Source organism: Lissotriton helveticus, chromosome 2_1, assembly GCF_964261635.1.
Source record: "Lissotriton helveticus chromosome 2_1, aLisHel1.1, whole genome shotgun sequence".
Lineage (NCBI taxonomy): Eukaryota > Metazoa > Chordata > Amphibia > Caudata > Salamandridae > Lissotriton > Lissotriton helveticus.
The window spans coordinates 1,593,691,567-1,593,717,535 of record NC_136059.1 but is presented as its reverse complement, the minus strand read 5'-3'; the positions used below and the strand labels follow the sequence as shown (position 1 = coordinate 1,593,717,535).

At 44.9% G+C, this 25,969-nt stretch overlaps 1 protein-coding gene across 3 annotated transcripts in view; it reads left to right on the top strand.

Annotated features, from left to right (window-relative positions):
* Positions 1 to 25,969, top strand: part of LOC144818798 (phospholipid-transporting ATPase ABCA1-like) — a 3,252,877-nt gene that overhangs the window by 706,201 nt on the left and 2,520,707 nt on the right. For all 3 annotated transcript variants that reach the window (XM_078676562.1, XM_078676560.1, XM_078676561.1), the window contains exon 9: positions 18,234 to 18,438. In XM_078676562.1, coding sequence (XP_078532688.1) covers positions 18,234 to 18,438 — 205 coding nt within the window. The remainder of the gene's footprint in view (positions 1 to 18,233; positions 18,439 to 25,969) is intronic.

Below are 25,969 nucleotides of genomic sequence, written 5' to 3'. Positions count from 1 at the left end.
GCTAAATCTGTTCACGTAGACAACGTCAGATACACTGGAGTACACACACAGGATCCACAAGTGTTGTTGGGGGACATGCCTTCAGGAGCTACACAGGCATTCAACACAAAAGGTACTCCCAAGGCAAGGGATACTCGCATGTCCATGGACTGTACCTTGGACAAGGCCAGTCAGAAGACAAAGGCACCTCCTAGGAGCAGGGAGACTCCCAAGGGCAGGCCCACAGCAGAGGAAAGGGACACTCCCAAGGACAGTGACAAGACAAAGGCACCTCTTAGGAGCAGGGAGACTCCCAAGGGCAGGCCCACAGCAGAGGAAAGGGACACTCCCAAGGACAGTGACAAGACAAAGGCACCTCTTAGGAGCAGGGAGACTCCCAAGGGCAGGCCCACAGCAGAGGAAAGGGACACTCCCAAGGACAGTGACAAGACAAAGGCACCTCTTAGGAGCAGGGAGACTCCCAAGGGCAGGCCCACAGCAGAGGAAAGGGACACTCCCAAGGACAGTGACAAGACAAAGGCACCTCCTAGGAGCAGGGAGACTCCCAAGGGCAGGCCCACAGCAGAGCAAGGTCCATCTCCTAAGGGCAGGGACACACACAGAGAGCAGGTGTCTACTGGAGACAGGTGCACCACACACGACAAGTCTGCTGGCAGGAACAGGGCGGCGACCAGGGCACAGGCTACATCCAGAGACAACACTCCACCTAAGGATAAGGCACATCCTACGGACAAGGCATCTAGCATGGACAATGGCGCAATCAAGGACAGGCATACTTCACCCCTGGCTGCACTGAGGCTGATGTTTTCTACTGAACGCCAAACAGATGTCTCCGCGGCAGAGTCCCCCCATACCTCCACTCCCATCCAGGCCAGTCAGAAGCAGAGGAGGGTGTCCCCTGTTGTTGCATCCCCCAGTACACATGATTCCGAGTCCAGGCGGCAGGCACAGAGCAAACGACAAGCAGGCTCCAGCACGTCCCCAGAAACCAGCTCCCCGGCTGCAGATGCTCCACCTATGGTGGGTGGTGATTCTTTAGAGTCCCCACCACTTGGCAGTCCTGTCCTGTCCAGGGTGCACTCACACATCCCTAAGAAACGCAGACACACACCATTGACACCTGCCAACCCCGATTTGGCTCAAGGTCAGCTATCCCCAGCTCCCAGGCCCACCCTGCCTCCTGGCCCATACAGCCCTGTGGCTCATCATTTCAGTTGTCCCAGTGGCGCTGGTGCAGTTGACTCTCATGTATCAGATGGTGGCACTGTGTCTGTTGTTGGCTGTCATGCATCATGTAGTGGCACAGTGTCAGTTGTGCCCTCTCCTGTTGCAGGTCCTGGCAGTGTATCTGGGTCTATGGCTCACGTGTCAGTTAGAAGATCTGTGGCTGTGTTGCACACTCCTGTTTCTGGTGCTGGCAGTCTGTCTGGGTCAGTGGGTCACGTGTCAGTGACTACATCTGTGGCTGTGTTGCACACTCCTGTTTCTGGTGCTGCCAGTGTGTCTGGGTCCGTGGCCCATGTGTGTGTCACTCGGGCTGTGGCTGTGTCTCACACTCCTGTTGCTGGTGCTGCCAGTGTGTCTGGGTCCGTGGCCCATGTGTGTGTCACTCGGGCTGTGGCTGTGTCTCACACTCCTGTTTCTGGTGCTGCCAGTGTGTCTGGGTCCGTGGCCCATGTGTGTGTCACTCGGGCTGTGGCTGTGTCTCACACTCCTGTTGCTGGTGCTGCCAGTGTGTCTGGGTCCGTGGCCCATGTGTGTGTCACTCGGGCTGTGGCTGTGTCTCACACTCCTGTTGCTGGTGCTGCCAGTGTGGCCGAGGCAGGTAGTTCACGCAGTCCCCCTGATTCTGTGATGTGAGGTGCTGAACACTTCACTCAAATGTTATTTCACATGGTGTGTCCATTGAGAACTGCGTGGCACTCTTGTGGTTCCTGTGACGGGTTGGTAGGGACACGTACTTGTGCTGCCTCTGATGTACCTGCTCTGTACTGCACAATGCCCTGTTGATGCTCTGATACTGCATTCTGCCCTCTCGTTTACTGCCTCTGATGTACCTGCTCTGTACTGCACAATGCCCTGTTGATGCTCTGATACTGCATTCTGCCCTCTCGTTTACTGCCAATGATGTACCTGCTCTGTACTGCACAATGCCCTGTTGATGCTCTGATACTGCATTCTGCCCTCTCGTTTACTGCCTATGATGTACCTGCTCTGTACTGCACAATGCCCTGTTGATGCTCTGATACTGCATTCTGCCCTCTCGTTAACTGCCAATGATGTAGCTGCTCTGGTGCCCACTTTGCCCATGCTCACGCATACACTGTGATTATACCCCTATTTTGTACAATAAAGGTAGTCTATCAAGTCTCGTGGTCTGTCGTTGTCATTCTTGCTTGCGTACTACAAATGTGTATTCGTATTTGCTTCTCATCAGTGGTTTCGGTAACATGACACTCCCCCTCCCTACGTCACGTCCCTTGTTGGTATTCCCCTCCAGACAGCCAATGGTTTGTGCCTTACCTGCGTCGTCGTCCATAGTGGGCCATGACTAGGACGTGGTGGATCGCGAAGAGCATCGGGAAAGCGTGTAGCGCTGGGTCCATGGTGGTGGTCAGCTTGCGGTGGGTATCTCTGCTATGTCACCTATGTTCGCTGTGGAGAATCCGCCGTGTTCAGACAGGTTGTTTTTCCGCTGCGGTTTTATGTGTATTTTCCGCCATCTTAATTTGGGGGACGGTCTTAGACGTCAGTACGTACGGCGGGGCCTCCGGATGTGTTCCGTCCGCCACGTGCTCGTGTGTAGTTCGGCGGCAGTGCGTGCTTTTCCGTTGCGGACAGAAATTTGACACGTTTTCCTATCCTGATATGGCGGACGGAGTATCCGCGGCAGGCGGACACGGAAAAGGCTTTTTCCGCCTACTCCAGGGCCGCGGTGGCTCTTCCGTCCGCCATCCTAATCGACCCCAGAGTGTGAACAACTTGGTCCTTGATCATATGGAATGTGTAGGATTCTTTAACACCCTCAGAGCTAACAAAACATAGCAACCCTGAGCCTCAAAGTAGTTCTCCTCTCTTAAAAATGTCATAGAAAAAGAAATCAAGAGTCCAAGATGTATCGGTATATCTTTAGCCATAGCCACTAATATTAAATCTCATAAAAAGAAATTGCAGCATCAAAAAAAGGACTTTGTTGACAAGCAACGGACTGACTTTTCTCACTTATGCAAACAAGGTGTTACTAGAATGTTTTTTGGCATTGTTTCAATAACTTTGGGTGGGAAGCATAGTTATCGTCAATTAAATCACTGTATGCATTTGGACGGAACATGTTGTCAGGACTCACTGGGGGACTCCAGAACTGGTAGAATGTTTCAGCCTGCTTCTTCTCCTTTCACAACAGGTTGTTAGAGGTTCCTACTTGGCAGTTTTGGAGAATGACAGCAATGGTCACTATGACATTTATGGAGAATATTTGTATATGAAACTAATGACCTTGTGCATGTTTCCTGGGGGCAAATATTTAAGACGGTGTTATGAATAGCTTTTCCAATGCTCGTCCTCCACGTAATAGGCCTTCTCTGCAAAAAAGACACAGGGTGCCCATCCCCATTGTTTCTAGATTTGTTCTCCATCCGAGAGATACAAGCATGGGTTAATTAAAGGAACATCTATTTTGATGGTGTGCACATAAAATAATTCAGCATCAGTTACACCCAGTGCTTCTGTGCAATGTAACATAAATTCCCTTTCCTCTATTTTTCTCCAATAGTAAAGTATTTTTCCGTATGCAGAATCCTTTCCCTTACACTCGTATGATAAGTGGGGGTTGTTTGACTTTCCTTTCCACCCGTGAAAGGGATTTGCTTCAGCCAGAAGTAAGTCTCTGACCGTTTCGAAGGTGAGAAAGGGTTGGAGAGATTTTTGAAGAAAAGGACAGTGCACCAAGTAGCAAAATTTAACGAGACCTGAAAACGTTTGGGAAACCTGGTCTAGGACCTCTATTCTGGAACCTCAAGAGATCACTGAGCCCTGACGAAGTTCCAATGGAACGAAACGCGTTGGCTGAGGCTTTTTAAAGATTGAAAAGAATAAAGGACTTAATTTTGGATAAATTGGAAGCTCTTTGAAATTGTGTTACTTGGTGCACCGTCCTTTTCTCAAAAATTCTGGTATCTGTTGAACAGTGGAGTATACGTGTGGCAAGCTCCGAGCGCATTTTGCACAAATCAAGGACTCATAAACTAACTTTGAAACTGGGGTGCCTAACCATGGTCAGCCACACTGTTTGTCTTTAACAAGGGTTGGAGAGAAGCCTGCAAACCCAAGACATTATGGCCATTAACAAACTTTCAAGGCTGAATATTCACTTGACACGCCCACAGACTCTCCGATTGAAGGATTTACTCCTGCATAAAATTGGACTGTTGTGGGATAATATTACACATGAGTACATTGATTATAACTGCTGGGACAACTTTAGTGAATGCTTGGCAGTTGTGAGTCCTGCCATGTGTGTCGGTAAAACTACTATGTGAACGCAATGGACATGTTGGATCAGGCATAAAGTCTGTGGGGCAGATTTACAAGCGCCTTGCGCTGCCAGTACATCACTTATTGTGAAGCACTGGCAGCGCATTTCTCTGCCCCATATTTACAAGGACAGGAAAAGCCACCCTGCGTGACTTTTCCTGTCTGTGTAAATACCGCCCCTTTGCATGCAACACTTTGTGTGAAAGGGCCGTTCCATGGGTGTTGGTGTGGGTGTTCCCAAGCAGCACCCATGGGACCAGACACATTTCTATATTTACGAGGAATTGTAAACCTGGAAATGCATCAGTATGGTACGTCACCCCGTGGCGTAGCGATGCACAACGAGGAGAAATGTTTTCATTTCTCCTCGCTTTTTTCGTCGTTAAATGCGTGCTGCATTCTACAGCACACATTGAAAGAGGAAAATGCCTGTAGAGATTGTTTTCGTGCATGAAGGCGCCCCGTCATGCACAAAAACAATCTCCCCACGATGAAGGCATTCTTGCAACGTGGTGCAAGGGTGCCTGCGCTGTCGCATGGCAGCTGTTTGTGCGCCAGTGCAGGGGAGAGCGCAGGAATGCGACATATCATTGTAAACATGTGGCATTCCTCTGCTATGAAAGGGCCGCAGCTTGGCACAGCCAAATCGCTTGCGGCAGCGCACTGCGATACTTTCTTGTAAATCTGCCCCTGTGTTTTGTAATACAATATTTTTTTTTTTAAAACAGATTTTATTGATGGATTGCACACATAGCGCAGCCCCCCGCACTCCGGAGTCAACTGCCAATAAATTACATAGCATCAAAGAATTAGCAATCGCTACATCATTTTGTGTCCATAAAGAATATCAAACTGAACAATGCTACCCTCCCCACCCTTCCCCACCCCTCAAATCCCCCCTCCCGGATCCCTCCCCTCCCGGTCGCATGACACCGTCTCCCCTCTCCTACAAATCAGTATTTGGTCCATAAACTTACATACACCTTCCATTGTGGCCCTTTCACACTTTTTCCAGAGTGGCCTCCCGCTCCACCGGAGGCTCCAGCCACAGGTCCCGATAGTCAGCCCATCTTTTCCATATCCTGTAATGCTTACGAGGGCAACCGCGGGCCACAAAGATTGGTTGCTCCAGCCCCATACAAAAATCGAATCCCTTCTTCCATACCGGAACTAAGGGAGCCCGGGGGTCTTTCCATGCTTTGGCTACGTCCCTTTTGGCCAAGGTCAGGTCAAATAACAGACAACACTCCCACACCCCCTTCCAGAATCTAGCTTTGTAATACAATATTTTATTTGCAAAGAAAATCTAAAGCACGCTTTGTGATAAACTGTTGCTATCCTGAAAAAAAACATAATGAACGAAAACAAATATAAAAAAATGTATTCACAAGAGACATCCTCTAAGGAAAGGTTAGACTGGCAGCCGTGTTAACATTTTGTATTCTTGCATATATTCCACGTGTGCACGTGTTAAACCACTATGATTGTCCAAGGGAATTGTTTGGGGAAAGAAAAATAATTGTGAGAGTTTTTTAACGAGGCTTTTGGGTCGAATGCAGCTAAAAGACAGAATTATTTAAAGATTCCAAAAGCTCCCTGTCTGCCTCACTTCCTACTATGAAAGAAGAAATGTTAATCTCTGTAGTGGCCTGCAGGAAAAGCTCCCAGCCTCCTGGGGTTCCCTGAGTGTGTGATGCTGTGATTTTGGTTGTGCATGTTGGATCCGTTGGAGGGCTTTTAGTTATAAACAAACTCTTATTTCGTATTCTATGAGAACGTGTCCTTTTGCTAATCATTTGATTTTATTCGTCATCATTTACATATTTTAACACGTACTGATTTTGTAGCAATTTATTTATAAAAGTTTGCATTTAATAGTACATTTTCAAGATATACAAGCAGTCCCCGCACAAGGTGGTAACATTAATGTTTTATATATACACACAACATATAAACATGAGCGTCAGATTGTTGTGATGGGAGTAAACATTGTCATATTCAGGTATTATTATTATGCTCTGCCAATAATTCTTATTTATAGAAACGTTGTGAGTAAGATCAACAAACGTCATCATTCGCTGCAGTCTACCCAATCAAGTCAAGTCAAAAATAGCTTTATTTCATTGTTAAAAAAGCAATCATAAAAGCATACATGTTAAAAATGTATCATATTTCAATTCATTTACAAAATCACCCAATTGTAAGAAAGCAGCACTTAAAAACATACACAACAATTCATTTATGGGAAATTTCCATTCAAGGCAACCTCACTGTACATAATGTGCTCTACATGATCATAGTATTTCTGTGATATACCACTTTTTTTCAGGAAGACTGTGGTTATTGCAACACCTCTTTCGTTGTCCAAATATTGTATGCATAACAGAGCCGAACTACATTGGCGCAGACCCATCTGTCTCAATAAAGGTAGTAAGATCCTGCGCCTAATAGATGTATAAAATTTACAAAATAAGAGGACGTGCATAGTACTTTGGGGTGACACATCATCACAGGGACAAGGCTGTAAATCACACGACCAGTCATTTACCGTTGGGAAGCTAACCAATCTATGAAAGATTCCCAACTTGAAGCGACATAATAAAAATTTATCGTAGTTACCAGGAACACATACCAAATAGGGTTGAATATTAAAAGTAGTTAATAACAATTGATGTTGCAGAGCAGTTGGTTTTAGGACCTCCGTTGTTGTTCTTACAGTGTCTAACAGAGTCAGCCCCTTTTTCCTCAAATCTTTTCTAGAAATGGCTGAGATAGTAAGAGGACTTAAAAAGTATTCAGGTTTGCCAAGGTCCTTGTAAAACCTAAACACATAACTCAGCCATGGGATCCTCATCACTCCTTCCAATTTCAAAATATCTGACACAATATCCTTATTCAGCTTGGTTTCTTCTTTGGTACACAGCCTGTGCCATAAAAGCACAGGCTCAAGCTTAATCAAGTCGGATATAGATGGAAGGCCTAATTCAGCGTGGCAGATATAACTTGAGGTACTGTTTGGTACAGCTAATATATATTTAAGGAAAGAGTTTTCAGCTACCTGAATGGGAGTCGGATCTGCAAAACCCCAAACCCCATTTCCATAAATAGCAGCAGATACACATTTTTGGCTTTGTAGATCTTGATTAACTCAACAGGAGGTCGTGTACCCAGCTTTTTGGCAAAAGACTTAAGGGCAGCAGTAGAACGTACCATCGCCAATTTCATTGCTGCTACGGCTTGAACCCATGATTCTGAGCAAATAAAATACCTAAATATGAAAATTGCTTGGATGCCTCAAGCTTCTGTCCTGCAATAAAAATGGCCCTTTTGGTCCTAAAATTCTTACCACAGCGCATGATGAATGTTTTAGATGAGTTTACCCTTAACACCAGATCTTTCATGAAAAGGACAAAACTATCCACCACGCGCTGAAGACCCACTTGGGTACGAGACATTAACACGGCATCGTCTACGTACAAAAGGGCCGGAATTGGACGGCCTGCTACATATGGGGAATCTAAACTATCTCTGCACAGGACTCCCTCCAAACCATTTATATACAAGTTAAAAAGGAATGGAGCCAGTACACAACCCTGTCTGACTCCACTCCTGATTGGGATTTTGGCCGTGCGTTCCCCCTTCAGGCCATAACGGACGCGAGCTGATCCGTCACTATAAAAACGTTTAAGAAAATAAATAATTTTTTCATCAACCCCTAGTTGTCCTAGTAAAGTCCACAGTTTAGAATGAATCACACAATCAAATGCGACTGAGAGGTCCACAAAGGCCAAGAATAAGTTCCCTTTCTTGGCCCTTTTGTACTTTCCCAGCAGCATTAGAAGGTTTAGGCCCTGCTCTACTGTTCCCAAGCCAGACCGGAAACCATATTGCAAGTCTGATAAAATAGAATTATCATCAGCCCAGTCCAAAAGACGTCCAAAATTATCCGTCCAGCTATCTTCGTGAAAGAATCCAGCAAGGAGATAGGTCTATAACTTCCCGGGTCGTGTCTATCCCCTTTTTTGAAGATAGGCACGATTATGGACTCCACCCAGGTAGGCAAAAAACCTGTGGTACAGCTTGCATTAAGCACCTGGACCAGAAGGGGGGCCCACAGAGGTATACTAGCCTTACAAATATCTATGGGGATACCGTCCGGGCCAGGAGCCTTGCCACCCTGACTGGCGTGAAGAGCTTTTTCAACCTCATCCAAAGTAAACGCCAAATTCCTTGAACTGGAGTAGGAAATAGGTGTGCAGAGGGAAGATGATATTTTCTCTCCCTCGTACACCTGGGAAAAATGCCCAATCCAGTCTGCCTCAGGGATCGCTATCTCTATTTTAGGACCAGTCTCTTCCACTAAGAAAGGGGTTCCAATAATCTTCCAGAAGCCAGCACTATCATTATTTACCAAAGCTACGTGCAAGGCTTCCCATGCCTTTGCTTTTAACATATTCTTCCTGTCTTTAATAGCTAACTTATATTCTTTCCTAAGTCTCCTCACCTCCGTAATACTTCTTGGGTTTTTATGCAATTCCTTCTTTAGGAGGGCATAAGCTTTGGTACAATTAGAATTAAACCATCGTCCCTGGTCTCTATTGTTATTATGCTGTCTCATAAGAGTTCCTTATTACATTTGTGATGGTTAAAAAGGATTCAAGGAGCGTTTCAGGTGAGGAGTCTTCACCCAAGCATATCGCAAGCTCTGGCTTACATTTACCAATTACTGAATTAAGTATTTCTGTTTGGTCAACCATGGCCCATCGCAACGAGTACCCATTCGTTCTACCAATGAATAGGTTTTCTAGAACTCTTGCTTTTTCAATGTTACTCTTTAAAATGTTCTTCATGGGCAATGAGATGGCCACACAGAGTGGGAAGTGATCACTTAGTGCGTTGTCTGAGACTTTAAAATAATTAATTCTATGGGCATGATTGTGAGTTACGTGAACATAATCAATCGTAGAGCAGCAGCCCCTACCATTAAATGTTGGAGGTAAGGAAGGTGGCAATGCACATAATTCATTAGCAAATCCAAGATCAAAATTACTCAGCACTTCTTTTAATTGTTCGCCCAAAGGGGTGTGTGTAAAATGCGATTGACACAACCCCTCTTCCCAAGCCACTCCACATCTATTATCTTCCACCAAACTACGTAAAGTACAGTTAAAATCTCCTACCAAGAGGACCCGCATATCTTTCCTGTTGCTTACAACCTGGGAGGTCAATACTTTAGACATGTTATTAATAACATTTGATACTTCACCCTGGGGAATATTATTATAAAAATTAACCAGGGCAATTGAAGTATCCGAGTCAAATAGAAGTACCAAAAACTGAAAATAAGTATCTTTGATGGGCTTTAAAACCCCTTTTAGATTCAGCTTATTTGAAAGATAAACACACAGCCCTCCCTTGGCTCTCCCATGGGCGACCTCAACAGCCGGAGTATGATAGGTCTTAAACCCATTGAAATGGACCGCTTCCTTACTCCAGGTTTCCTGAAGACAATTCAGGTCTTGGGACTGAGTAAAGTCCTGCCAAAGTGGGTTATCAATTTTTGATTTGATTCCGGCAATAATCCAAGATGTAATATGACATGACGGGGTTACAGCAGAGGTTGTAACAAGAGATGGGTGCCTAAGACCTTCCAACGAGGACCTAGTCCCACTAGGGTACACTAACTCAGGACCAACATCCAGGGCCACCATCCCCTCATTAGTAACCTCAATCCCTGGAGTACTGGCATTCTCTGTCTGCTCATTCATAATGTCCCCCTGATTAGGCATAGAGTTGTGGTAGACTACTCCGCCAGATACATTGGCGAACTTCTCCGTTTGTAGTCAGTCATTACTCTCTAGACCACTTAAAGTCTCAAAGGGATTTGAAATCCGGACACAGTATCTTGCTTGGTTAGGACCCAAATGATTTCCTGCTAAGCAATGGGGACCTGGAAACCTTCCAGAATGTGTGGGACGGTAAAAGAAACCCAAGGGTAGAATGTTGATAAACTCAGTGTTAACTAACCGGTAAACAACCTTTACAACGCAACTTTTACCACGCAGTGCCTTTACAACGCAACTTTTACAACGCAAACCATTACAACGCATTGCGCTGGGGGCGCTCTAGGATAGGGAATAGGTTTAATGTACTATCCAACACCTTCCCTACTATCCACGGGTACTGGAGTTGGAATAGTAAATTAAACAATTCACTATCCAGCACCTAAAAGCACTATGCGTTGTAATGGTATGCGTTGTAAAAACCGCATTGTAAAAGCATGCAATGTAAAAGCATGCGTTGTAATGTCATACATCCTAACTAACCCATTAAAACCCCCCTCAATAATGTTTCGTACCAGATGAGTAGATCTAAATGTTAAGATTACACAATCTCCGTACCTACCCAACTCACTCTTCTGGCCATTTTAAATTCAGAAAACAGTACATTTTTAAATCCAGTCCTAGAGGTTAAAAAATGAAGGGATTTGTTCCTCAATGTTGACCAGTGTTCAAAAACTTTACCTACCACCCATTGACTACATCACTGCCTTTGTGGCTTCCTACATCAATCACTGAAATATGTGTGAACCTGGGCTTCTATGGGAATTCAAAAGGGCATATTATCAAGCCCCTTATTGCCGCTTTAGCGGCAGTTTCCTGCCGCTAAGGCGGCGATAATTTTGACGCCGTTCTTGATATTATGCCCATTTGTCTTTCAACTGTGCTGATTGTCAGCCTCCAACCCAAATCACTCCCTCATAGCCTCAAACCCTTGGCATGTTGAATAATCATAGCACCTTATGCACATATCTTTCTTTTTCACCAAAGTCAGCGCCTCAATAATACAGGATAGATATATTATCTGGTATATGATTTAACTGGCAAGCCTTTACTGCTATTTTACCTGAATGTGACTTAATCAGGGCCTAAAGTTCAGTGGTGTAGCAAGCTCGCCATGGGCCCTAATGCTAGCAGAAAAACTGCCCCATCCTCTGTTTTGAAAGTAAAAACAGGTCGAATTTAGGTGCATTGGGCCCTTTTAACCATGGTCACCTGTGCCACTGTAACTGCTGCACTATTGATAGCTCCACCCATGCTCGAATTCAGTTCTGTTCCACCTGACTTTTTCTTCTTACCAAAGTAGCATACCCTGCAAAGACAAGCGAACTGAACAGATCACAGACAGAATTTCCACAAGAAACCTAAATTATCAGATAATTTGCATACCCTATGTGGCTAAAATAAGTGTCAAGTATTTCTTCAGTTTCAGCTTTGAGCTTGATTTACCTATCATTCTTATGAGCAGTTGTGTCTTATGTCTATCTTATGGTCAAATTACCCCTCAATGTCTGGGTTAGAGAAAATGTGTGTGTTGCTCCCATAGGCTTAAGTGTAACCTACTAATAAATTGCAAAAAGTAAAATACACCTATTTAAGGAAAAACATTGAACATTTCTTTTAGACCTGATGCTCTGGAGGTAGTAGTTCCCATTAACTTTTTTTCTTTTTCCTCGTGGTTTTTGCTGATTCTTTATTTGTGGCACTAGGACTCTGGGGTCTTCCCCACTATAATGCAATGAGAAAGCACGCATGCCCTTCCTACACATGCTAACAAAAAAGTGGTGCTTACCTGATTGGTTTTGGTGATGTATCTGAGAGAACCCTGTAATAAGGCACACCACATACCCAGTGTAAGTACTGTACTGGCTACTCAGGGCTGCAGCACTGATGGTGCGACCCACAAGAATAGTCTTTGAAACGTGTCTGAAGCCTGCTATTGCAGGCCTGTGTGATGCGCATGTGCACTTATGCTCAGGTTGGCCTTTCTGAATCATTGGGTAATGCTGAGGCTGCCTTTCACTAACACAGAGCTAAAGGAACACATGATGGATGGAATGCTGAACAATGCAAAATTTCACCTACAGTCACAAAGATCTGGGTTTAATCCATCATTCTTTTGTTTACCACACCACTCCAGTTTGGTCCCAGTAGTATGCAAATCAGTCTTGACCCTGATCCTCATATGAACAGCCCAGCCTGAACTGCCAAGCCAGGTCCTCCCTGAACCGGAAGCATGCATCCTGGGACCGGTTTCGGGGCATCACCCCTCATCACCCAGGCTAGCTTGAATCCAGTGGTGCAGTGAGCATGGGACCCACGTCTGGGCATTCCCTTCCCACTTAGTGTGTCACAAATGAAAGAAACAAATGGTGGACGGAATGCTGAACAGCGCAAACATTCACCCCATTCACAAAGATCTGCATTTAATCCATTGTAAATGTAAATGTAAATGTAAATGTATGTGTCTTGTAAAGCGCACTCCTGCCCTGAGGCGTCCTGACGCTGTAGACCGCTGGGAAACCCGTCCTGGTTATCCCTGTGAGATGGTCCCTACTGGGTATCTCCAAGGTGAAACCAGGCATCCCCGGCGAATGTGGGGGGCCGTTGTAGAGATGAGGCAAGCTAATGCCCAGAGTTGCCGAGTGTGATCCCTGGTTAGAGTAGGCACTGAGGCGAGAATTATCGAGTCCGCTGACCCTGGTCCGCAACCCTGCCGCGTCGGGAATTGAATCCCTGGTCCCGGGCCGTTCTCTGCTTCCGGGTCTGCCGCCTCTAACCAGTGAGCCACACCACTCCATTGTTCCTTTGCTCATCATGAAACCCCAGTTTGGTGCCAGCCTCATGCAAATCAGTCTTGCCCCTGATGCTCATGGTAACAGTCCAGCCCAAACTGCCAAACCAGGTCCTCTCTGGACTGGAAACAAGCATTGTCTGACCAGTTTTGGGTCAGCACCGCTCATCAGCCAGGCTAGCTTGAATCCAGTGGCGTAGTGAGCATGGTTCTCACGTCTGATTATTCCCTTCGCACTTAGGGCCACACAAGAAAAATGAAGAAATGATGAAGGGAATTCTGAATAATGCAAACATTCACGCCCTGTCACAAAGATTTCACTAACACTGAGGCACCCCTAAGGTGTGCCCTGGGGGGGTGGGGGGGGGGGGGGGCAGCTGGAGCAAGTGATAAGTGAAAAGCAGGGAAGGTAGACATTTGTGCTCCCTGCCCAGGTATTGAAGAACCCCCATGTGTGTATTCACTACCTATGATGTTGGCACTCCCCATTGGTTAACATTGGGGAATTGCAGAGATTACTTTACTCCGCACTACTAGTCTACAGTGGAGCAGCCTCACGTTGTTTACTATCATTGAATTCACAATGACAAATCCACCCTGGTGGTAAAAGTGGATTTGTAATCAGTAGAGTAGAAATGTCACTTCTCGAAAGTGTGAATTTCTCTGTGTTAAAATCTTTTCTGTGCCCTTTAGTTGACCCCAGTCTGCACTGGTGGCAGGGCAAGCAAATCTGTGCATTCCTCAGAGACAGCCATAAACATTGGGCATGCAACTGGATTGACATACCTCTGCCATTGGAGCACTTTTGGGATAGATTGGGGGAGAGGTTTTGACACTTGGCCTCTCGGAAGCCAGATCGTGGCCCTACTAAGGATTAAGATTAGCATTCCAAGGCATCATGGCAGACAGGACTAGAATTTAGGGAAGATATGTGTGGTAAATAGGGGAACCCTCTGAACCACCCCTAACTTCAAAGGCACACTACAGTATAACTACTGGTGCCATACTTCAGCAGGGCAGAGATACACTTGCGGGGACGCGGGACCAGACATCCTGGACTGTGTGGTGCTCACTGTCAAAAGAATATGTTGTACACAAGGACTTGATGGCTTGCCTCCGTTCTTTGTGGCGGTCTCACGGATATGATATCAAAGGCCTTCCTGGAGGGACATACACCATTGTAATGACCTGATAATTCTGCCAATTACCAGGGCATACTGACCCTATCCCCTCTTGGGAGCCAAAAGGACACACCACTTCACACTACTTACCCAAGAAAGGAATAATACTAATAATTATCAAGAATATATGGCTATTGCCGAGGAGCTCGCAAACAGCAACAACAACGCAAGAACAATACCAGTGGCGACAACAACGCAAACAACCCGGGACTACAACGCAAACAAGGGGCCACTCGGTAAAACAACGCAACAAAGGCCACCCAGGTGGGCTGTTTAAACAACGCATACCCCTCCTAACAATGCCTCGGGGTGGAATACTTGTTATTTTGGATTTCCCTGGATGAGAGTGGTGACGTCTCTCTATCGACAATTACCTGCAGGAAGAGAAACTTACCATCCTTGCGGTGCTACAGCATTTGGGTCAGAAAGGCCATCCCAAGGAACACAGACAAATAATTATATACTCTGGGGTTTCTTTATTACACAATGATAGAAGGACAAAAGAAAGAAAACACTACTATGTCACGATAGGCCTTCTTCAAAACAGTACATAAGCAATTGCTAAATACAATCGATACATACATATAAAGAACTTATATGTAAATAAGTGTATAGAACTTGAAAATAGGAGACAATAGTTATATAAAAACAGTTAGAATGTATGAGTGAGTGGAACACCTCACCAAGTTTCTACACATCCTGCTTCCACTTCCCCAGAGGGGAGTCTGTTTCTCCAGCCGATTCTGAATTCTCTGCTCCACCTTCACAGCTACACTTCTGCACTGTGATGAACTACCAGTGGTCGAGACCCGAACACCCCCTTTAGTATAAGTGGAAACGTTGGTCGAAGCTTCTAGCAAGCCTCGCCCCCTGTTCCCATCAGATTCCATTCCTACTCCGCGCCAAGTCCATAGCTACAGCTAGCTAGGCGTTTTATTATGATTCCGGGGCAGAGCTGGCACATTCCTCCGACAAGAACCGGTTTCTACCACCATACAAAGTGCAGAAAACAAGTGAGAAGTAAAACATTACTCCTCACCCAAAAAAGCTTAGAAGATAGCGACAGCTTAGAAAATGGAATTGCTTAAGCACAGGCCACTATTCCTGTAAAAGAGCCCAAATTAGTATGCACGATGGCATTAGAGTATGCCAAAGCCAATAGGTAAGCCCTTCATTTAAGCAATATACAGTCAGACACAGAAAGAACATGTTTGAGTCTTACTTTACAGCTTATTCATATTATGTAGGCCTGCGCAGAACTATATTAGAGCAAAATATACTGAGATGATAGTGGGCAATGGTCATAATGGAGCCGTTTCCATAAAAAAAATGGCTCAATCACTACAACCATCTACGTGTTTCACCTAGAGAGCAGTGCCCTCTCAAGCGCCTACTTCATCTGTTGGATCATGACTGTAGCACAGTGTGAGCATGAGACAGGATTGCCTTGTGTTGAGCCTCCAAACCATGTCAGCATCTAAGGATTGCAGCCCCCGCATTTTTGGGCCTCAGCACGCACAAGCATCTAGTTGGTGGTGAGCGGATTCCCAGTTGCGGGACCCAGCTTGACCTGCTTCCTCATCCGTGCCCCATCTCTCTTGTGCGACATGCTGACTGCATGCTCATTGCAGGTGGTATCCGATTCACAGGTTGCGACCCTCAGAAGGAGGGTGCATCTGTAGTACTACCTTGTGTGGTTCTACTGAAATTGCGATTGTCTTTGTGGGATCGGATTGTTTGGTGCAACTCGTATCATCGCATACCAGACATTGTGCCTCATTCCAGGGAGGTACAGTGAACCCAACTGTGGGTTGAGTGTAACCAGGTTGTTTGGTGCGACTCGTATAATCGCGCACCAGACGTTGTGCCTCATTTCCATGGAGCTATGTTGAACTTTGTGACCGAATTGTCTGGGGCAGGGAGGTACAGCAGAACTCAACTTGTGGTTAATTGTGTCTGGATTTTCTGGTGTAATTTGAATAAATGCGCCCCAGACGCTGTGCATCACTTCCTACGGCGTGCAGGGACAGCTGTACCCCCATTCATAGAGTGTTATGTCTTGCCCTCAATGCAGCAAATCAACTGCCCTCTCCTCACCCAGCCCAATGACTTTGTGTTGCAAGGTATTATCGCCCGGATTCAGACTCGTGGTGCGAGTAAATGACTGGGCTGAATAGCACTTTCAAGAGCGAACGGAAGTGGGTCGAGAGACTGTGGGACACCCCCAGTACTTTGTAGAACAGGCCTGGTATTGTAGGGCTGATTGAGAGACTTCTTGATTGAACTGGGACAGCCTCTACCCAGTTTCTGCTCTGCATAAAGGGGGTAACCTTCCTGAGCGGTGTCCAACCCGCCATTTGTCGACTGTTGCCTAGTTACCCTGATATTGCCTCCAGCTTTCTCCCCTGGGCGCCTGACTAAGTGTGACACCGACATTAAACAGGTCTAGTAAGGGGTGGCAGTTTTTGACTTTAACCTGTTGGCAGAGTAGTGGGGGTTTAAATGAGAGGTGAGGGATGGATTGAGCCATGGGGCCCTCATTCATATTATCAATTGACCTGCCGGATATCATTAGCATTGAGTTATGGTGCTAAATTGGTGTGTGTGTAAGTGTGCTTCATATATCCTTTGCTCTGCATCATGGTGTTGTGTGGGAGAATGTGATACATGAGAACAGCATGCTAATAGTGCCCGGTGCAATGGTGTTGCTTTACTGTTTTTTTTTCATTGCCTAACACATACTTGTTTCTGACATTGGTTTTATCCGTGCGGCCATTGTCCCACGGTGCTGCTGAAAAGTATTATAAATTTCTGTGTTTACACATTCCTGATATCATTGTGACCTGGAGTGCACCCTAAAAATACTTTGATTTTGTGTTATTTGCCAAGTTGGGCCCACATCTGACAATGTATGGCACTGCTTAGGATTTGTGGTATAAAATAGGACTTTTCCCCAGTGTGCATATTACTTTTTAACACTGTTGGGTCTAGTGCTGCTACTTATATTTCCGAGTGTGCTTTATGCCCAGAAATACATGATGTCATATTGTGTTAATGTGTGTGCTGAAAGCAATATTTATTTCCATACACCTCGTGTGAAGTCTCTTTTGTGACGCTCAGTGTATTTATTGTGTGAGAGTGCTGTACCAATGCTTTACACATTGCCTCTGTGATAAGCTTGACTGCTCAGTGCCAAGCTACCCAAGGGTGAGCACCGGTTATACAGTGAGTGTAATCACCTAACCCTGACAGAAGTGGTAGGTTCTGCCTGGCCTGGGCACCGCCTACACCAACCAGAAAAGTGCCAGTTCCAACAATGATATCCTAGACTTAGAATACTTTTTTCCTGGAAAGAACCAAGTGCATTTAACTACAATGTCTCAACTATTCAAACTTTTTGATTTTCTATTAATTTACTCCACAAATGTGCTAGGCTTTTTCTTTCACAAACTTTCCTAATCCAACTACGATTACTGAACTGGAAATACTGGAAGACTCTTCAAAAATTCAAAATGGACCAAAAAGGACAATACTTGCCAAAATACTCTTGATAGAATTCACAAGTCCCCCTTAAATTTCCAATAATTACTGGCAGTATTTATTTGCGTGATTTGGATTTTTTAAGATGGTCAGTGAAGACATTTGGTTGACACCATTTATCATTCTCTCCAGAAAATACCATCAAAACCTGCTTTCTAGTATCAGATGAAGAAACAGCAGTTTGAATGTCTTGTGTGATCTTGCACGATTCCTTTGAAGTCATGTTTGCAAAGTCTTGGTTGTCCATGACTCATATTTATTTTTATGATAAATCGGAAAGTAACATGTAGTAATTTCTTGTTTCACATGTAGTGACTTTTGTGAAATTCTCATCTTATCTTTCAGATGCCTTTATTCCAGTTTCCCGATGTATTAAAATACACAAATTTATCTGGTCAAAGCATTTCAGGAAATTCATTTGCCGGGTCGTTAGCTTCAATGAATATGATTTTATGTGGACCATCTGCCAACAATGGAAATCAAGTGAGGAGTGCACCAGTTAACAGCCCTGAAAGTAACAACAGCTCTGGGACTTCAAGCAATACCACTGGTATATTTATTCATACAACATTTATCACCGTTTTTTTGGTGTCTTATAAATGAACTCAAACAGTATATAGTGGGTACACTCAAAAGTGCTATCAACGAATTACATTTCCACTATTGTGCATGCTACCCTATTGCCTTGGGGTTATTTTGAGGATGTCTAAATTTACATTATTCATGAGGAAAAATGTAAGTCACCGAATCAGGCGGCCAGAGTGGGATTAATGCACATGCATTTTACCTATCTCTAACTCTCATGCCTAATGAGGGGTTCACAGCAGAATCACAGTGAGTTTGAGACAAAACGGTGGTGTTGTTGAACACTGCCAAAACGCACTAACACTAAACCTGTCAGAACCTTTTTCAGTGGACTACAGAGCATGCAGAGGTTATTACCAGACCGCAGCATGGTGGATGGGGCCTTTTACTCCTGCTGTCCTGGGACCCAACCTACTATGAGCTCTCTGCAACTGATCCAAGAACTTCTCCTTAAGCACTTGATTCTCTGTGGTAGCGCAGTTCCGGAAGTTTTAGGGCTTCTGAAGGGGAGGTAGAGTGTCAGTGTATGCATAAACACACAACTAATGGTGCCCTTCAGCAATCCCAATAAATGTGACTCTTCCACAGGTGCAACCCCCTCTGCTCTAAGCTTTTGTTCACAGAGTTTGTCGCAAGTTCCTACAAGTCTCTTAAACAGTTCTAATCTGTGGCACATCAGGCCTTAGTCCCCTAGATTTTGATTTTTAGCCTTCAGAGACATATGCCCCTCATAATTTTTACCTTGTATGATTCTATGTTCCTGTAGTGTGTACCTCATCAGCCCCGCCATCTACCTTAAACATTGTGCTTTGGCCTCCCTGCCCAGAACTATTCCTGTATCATTATATGCCATTGATGTGCACAGAGCATGCTCTGCTCCCCTCCCATTGTGGCTTACCCACAGTCCTCAGGAATGTCAGCAATCCACAGCTCCTCTATGGGTCTGCAGTCCCCACCTCGATTTTAGAAACGTCCAGGCCCTTGGCTTCCCAAAATGGAACACACGAGCCTCGATGAAATGTACTTTTACAGGAACACATAAATGCAGGGCCCGATTCACAGAATGAACTTAAGACAAAATCCTAAACTTACTACTTTTGGTATTCACAGAATGCACTTACTACTTTTGGTATTCAAAGAAGGGATTTACGACTACTAACTTTACAGCAGCACTCGGGCTGGAAATTCCGGCCCAGAGGCGGAGCTTCCGGCCCGGAGGCGAAGCTTCCGGCTTGGAGGTGAAGCTTGTGGCCCAGAGGCAGAGCTTCCGGCTTGGAGGCGGAGCTTGTGGCTCAGAGGTGGGGATTTAGCCATAGCTGAAATCTCCACCTCTGGGCCGGAAGCTCCGCCTCCAAGCTGGAAGCTCCTCCTGCGGGCCTGAATTTCCGGCCTGAGTGCAGACGTAAAGTTAGTAGTCATAAATCCATTCTGTGAATACCAAAAGTAGTAAGTGCATTCTGTGAATACCAAAAGTAGTAAGTTTAGGATTTTGTCTTAAGTTTGTTCTGTGAATCGGGCCCGCAGTCTTTAACACACATGAACATATGTGCATTTCACAGCACTATATTTGTCTCATGCAGTCCAAGCAATTTGCAAGTACAGCTGCAGAACTTTAAATATAAAATATACATATTAAATATTTTAAAACAACAATATGTATTTATTACAATGTTTAATAAATGTTTTCAATTAAAAGAAATTATATTAATATAACTAAAATGCCACAATATATTATCACGATAATAACAACAATATATGTTATATATAATTAAAAAGCATAACAAAATTAACATATAACATAATAAATAGCTTTTTAAAGAATAAATAACTTTTCACAATTATTTTAACTTAAATAAATTCCTACCCTATGCCACCAGAAACTAAACGCACACCTAAAATATATCTTATCATTTTAATTCTTACAAAGTTTACGTAATTAATTTTTAATTTAACAAATACTAGTAATGAATTAATAAGAAAATAATAATATTTAATTACTGTCCCACCCTTTATCCCTACAAACGCAAAATACACCTAATATATACATTAAAAAATATCTTATTTACATGTATGTATGTGTATGTATGTATACTTGTTAAGCGCAACTGCCACCCACAGGGTATCCTGGCGCTGTGACCATAACAATCCATCAGGTGTAATACACTACATTGCTCTTGGAAAGAGGTGGGTTTTAAGATCCTTCTTGAAGGAAGTCAGATATTGCCTACTCCTCAGCGACAGAGGTAAGGTGTTCCACAATTTGGCGGCCGCAAAGCTGAAGGCACGGCCGCCCATCCTCACTCTGTTAATCTTAGGGACCATCACCAAGAACGCCGAAGAAGACCTCAGGGGTCTAGCGGCTTGGTACCAGGAGAAAAGATTTTGAAGCAGCGTTGGTCCCAGTCCATGTAAAGCCCTGAAGACAAGGCATGAGGCCTTGAAAAGAATCCGCTGCTGGACAGGTAGCCAATGGAGATCAGAGAGTGCTGCCGATGACGATGCAGAACGTGGGCGAGATAAAGCCAATTTGGCTGCCATATTTTGAATCCTCTGTAACTTTGATACCAGGATATTGGGAGCCCCCAGAAGCAGTGCGTTGCAGTATAACCTACTGAGGATGGTACTACGCACCACTTCTGCCCTGGCTCCTAGAGGAAGTAACGGCAAGATTTTTCGTAAGGCTCGAAGCAAGCCCATACAAGTTGCCGTGGTCCTGTTGACAGAGGCATCAAGCTGCAGGCTAGGCTCAAACAAGACCCCTAAGTTGCGAGCCAACTCAGCCGCGGTCACCGTACCCAAGATAGAGGCTGGCCAAAAGTCGTCCGGCAGCGGGCGAGGAAGCCGATCCAAGGAGCAGTGAAGAACCTCGGTTTTCGATCCGTTGAATTGAAGCAAGTTGAGTCGTAGCCATTCTGCTGTTGCCGACATGCACCGGTGAAAGGTGTCCCTCGAGACTGTCTCTTTGCCCTCAAATGAAAAAATCAGTTGAGTGTCATCGGCATAGTTGATGACTGATATGCCGAATGACTTTATCAAACTTATTAGGGGTCGGAGGTATAGGTTGAAGAGGATCGGACTGATCGCTGACCCCTGAGGTACACCTTGATTCACCTGAAGCACGGTTGATCGAAACGGTGGCAACGCCACGGCTTGCTGTCTGTTGCAGAGATAGGATGTTAACCAGCTTAAAGCCAAGCCGGTTACACCTGCTCTCCGAAGGCGGCCCAGTAAAACCACGTGGTCCATCGTGTCGAACGCGGCTGACATGTCAAGCAGCACTAAGAATGCTGCTTTACCCATGTCGACACGCGTTCGCAGATCATCCAGCACGGCGACCAAGGCGGTCTCAGTGCCATGGGCCGGCCTAAAGCCGAATTGGGCTCTTGTGACCAGATTCTCTATGATTTTTATCGGGAATGGTAAAAGCAAGATGGGCATATAATTGGCCGGACATAGAGGGTCCAAAGAAGACTTTTTTAGCAAAGGTGTTACTACTGCCATCTTCCAACTGTCTGGGACTGAAGCTGTAGCCAACAACTGACAGCAGATGGTGTAAAGTGGAGGAAACGGCTCTGCCTGGAATGACTTCCAGATCTTATGTGGCATTGGGTCAAGTGGTGAACCCGAGGAAACGCAATTGGCCAGTACGCAAAATTCCTCCAAAGAGGGGATGGGAAAACAGGACAGCTGAGATTGCCCTTCCTTGTCGTCGACCCACTCAGAATCCGAAGAATAGAGAGATTCTGAGGAGAGAGGCAGTAACGGGCCAGGCTGACCAGAAGCCAGAAGTCCATTCAAAATTGTCCTGATTTTCTCCTCAAACACAGAGGCTAGAGAATCGCACAGTTCCTGAGAGGCCGGAATAGCTGGTACTGCGCAGGCTGGGTTAGCTAGATTATTAACCAGCTTAAAAAGAATCTGCGACTTATTAGAAGCTTTAGCCAAGGTGTCTTCCAGAAACTTAGCTTTGGCCATCCTTAAATGGGCTTTATATTTTTGCAAGACCTCTTTATAGGCCGCCCTATCTGATTCCCTGTATCCTCTCCTCCAAGCACGCTCTGCCTGTTTACAGCGAAGTTTCTGCTGGCTAAGATCGCTAGTAAACCAGGCATTGGCTCTCATGGGTTTGTCCCTCACCCTCCGTAAGGGGACCAATTCATCTAGTGATGTCAAAATCTGCTGGCAAAGGGCAGCATAGCTCTTATCCACACTGTCCCCCACGAAGAAAGCTCTAGGCAGTAATGTGGGTAGGCTCGACCCCCTTAATAGGCGGGAATATTGCCTGCTGAGTTTGAACCTACCCGGACCATTTATGCTTAACGGTCCTCCAGGCAAGGAGATGGACATGAGAATCAGTGCGTGATCGGTCCAACATTGATCTATGACCTCATTAACTACAACCAGCTCTTTGTCAGCAAATACCAAATCCAAAGTGTGCCCCTTAGCGTGAGTAGGTGACAGCACAAGCTGCTCTAGTTGTACATTGCTACACGCTTGGCAAAGTTCTCTAAAAGCCAGATCTTGAGGGCCGGTGGGCCATAAATTAAAATCACCCAACACTATGAATCTAGCATGGGAGTTTGATAGGTCATAGATCAAGTCGACCAATTGCTGGGAGGCCGAGGCAGTCAGGGAAGGCGGTCTATAACAAAGAAGACCTGCTACCAGAGTACCACCCTGGGCCGTTAAAGAGAAGCCCATGAGCTAAAACCCCAACACTTCTTTTACTGCGAGCTGCGAGAGGGAGAGCAAGTCTCTTTAGATGAATCCCACTCCACCACCCCTCCCAGAAGCTCGGGGAATATGCCTTATGAGGTAACCCGGTGGGCAGGCCCAGCCGATCTCCAACCCACTATCCACTTTAGTCCAGGTCTCGGCTAGAAACAATATATCCAGATTAGAGGATTCGATTAAAAAGGCAATCTCAGCGCGGTGCTTAACGAGTGAACGAACATTAAGCAAACCACAGTAGAGAGCACCATAAGAAGATGAAAGCATAGTACGCTGCTTACCTAACTCAGTGTGACAGTTCAGCGCATACAATTCCTCCTGAGAGTATTCCAAGTGAGGAGAGGCCACCACAGTCCCACCGGGAGCAATCGGGACGCGAACGGGTGCAAACGGGCTTACCTCTGGCGCGCACACGCTGCGAGCCTGCTCACCCATTCCTATTTATAGTATTACGCCACGCGGGGCTCCGGCTAGTAGAGCCTCTGGACCCGAACAAATATGGTGCCTGAAAATGGCCCAAGCCTCAGTCACCCACCCAAGATGGCGGTCGGAGCGCCACAAGCAGGAACCTCACTGACTAAGTCCCGCCAAATGCGGGTGAAATAACGATTATAGTGCAGGTAAGCCTGACTATACCCCGATTATAGTTGGTAGCAAGCGCCTGATAATTAGGCAAAGATTAAAGCAGCGCGATCAAAGGCAGCGCGATTTTAAAAACAGAGTGCCCAAGTAAACAAAATACAACAATTTAAAATAAACACAGCAATGCGCGCGATAGCAGAGTAAGGTCTGCCTAACGTACCGGAGGAGCGGCTTAAATAAGCTCTCCAATACGCGGGGGTCCGGCTAGTAGAGCCTCTGGACCCGAACAAATATGGCGCCTGAAAATGGCCCAAGCCTCAGTCACCCACCCAAGATGGCGGTCGGAGTGCCACAAGCAGGAACCTCACTGACTAAGTCCCGCCAAATGCGGGTGAAATAACGATTATAGTGCAGGTAAGCCTGACTATACCCCGATTATAGTTGGTAGCAAGCGCCTGATAATTAGGCAAGATTAAAGCAGCGCGATCAAAGGCAGCGCGATATTAAAAACAGAGTGCCCAAGTAAACAAAATACAACAATTTTAAATAAGCACAGCAATGCGCGCGATAGCAGAGTAAGGTCTGTAACATTATCAAATATTATTTAGTTAACTTCCCACCATGTACCCCTACAAGACCAAAAACCCACACCTCATATATCCCTAAACAAATATCTTAATTACACAATTACATAATTAATTATCCAGTAAATATGTAGTAATAATTAACATTAAGTATTATAATGAATTTCCTTCACACCCTTTACCCCTACAAAAACCCCAACCCACACCAATAATCGAAATAAAAAGTTATTTTATTTTTAAAATTCACATTACTAATTATCAAATAAATAAATAAAAAGAATACAAAATGAATTATTAATTAATCATAAATAAATTAAATTGTTTACCACTGTATATACCTACAAACCCCACAACCCATACCTAAAACATAACATTATGAAAATAATTATTTACACAATTATCATAAATAATTATCAATTCAATAATTAATATTACTTAAAAATTAAGAATTAATTAAGTATAATTAATTTCCTTCCCACTCTGCATCCCTATAGTACCTACAACCCTCTACAGCTCTAAACATATTAATAAACTAATACATTAACTTTTTTAAAACTACATTTTACAAACTTTAATAAAAAATACCAATATTTATACAAACAATTTCTAACATATACAATTAAAATATATACTAAATCAAAAAGTGTTATTATCAACAATGATATTTTTGTAACCGATATTAACAACATGGATATTTATAACAGCAATATTTCTTACCTAAACCTCTTCCATGCATTGGTCAATTAAGTCCAAGGCTGTGGCGCTCTGGTGCCAAGGACGTAACCGTTACGTCCAAGTCCCACTATTTGGAAATCCCTCTGCTGAAAACAGCAGAGGGATTTCCTTTTTTTCTTCAGCCTTGGAACCTGGGGAAGAGCTTTGCCAGCTGTCTGATGCATTTTTTTCTAAGTGTAGTGACGATCGGCGCACATGGCACGCCTATGTCACTACACTGAAAGTGAAAGTGAAATGAGCCCATCGGCTCATTTCACTTTCACTACCTATGTGCTCCTGGGACTATCTCAGCCCCCTGCGCGCTTAGGAAAATGAGAGTAATGTCATTGGAAAGCGGAGAATCTTTTCAATGGTATCCTTCCCTAGTGGATCCCATCTTATTGCCCCCATCTGCCCCTGGAGGCCATATAGCTCTCTAGGCACCAGAGGTATGTTTATGGACATGTCATGGAGCGACCCCTCTTGAAAGGGTTGCTTTTTTCGTGAACACATTTTGGCAGCTCCCCCCCCCCTTTGGGGTCAGATCAGTAGTATGTTTATGCTCATCTACCCTCAAGGTGGCAGAAAAACACTCGACATTAGCTTCTGTGTGTCTGTGTGAACTGGAGTTGGGCTGATGGTCTGTGTGTACTGGTGTTTGTCTGGCTGTGTGTCAACCTGCATTTACCTGGGAGTGTATGTGGACGTTTTCCTCAGGAGTCTAGGGGGGTGCAGGGTGGGTAGAAGTTTGTGGCTCCCTGCAGAATCCAGAACTTTTTATCATAGAAAAGTGAGGAAAATGTGGTTTTTTTAAACAAAGTTTGAGGTTTGCAAGGGATTCTGGGTAACAGAACCTGGTGAGAGCCACACAAGTCACCTCATACT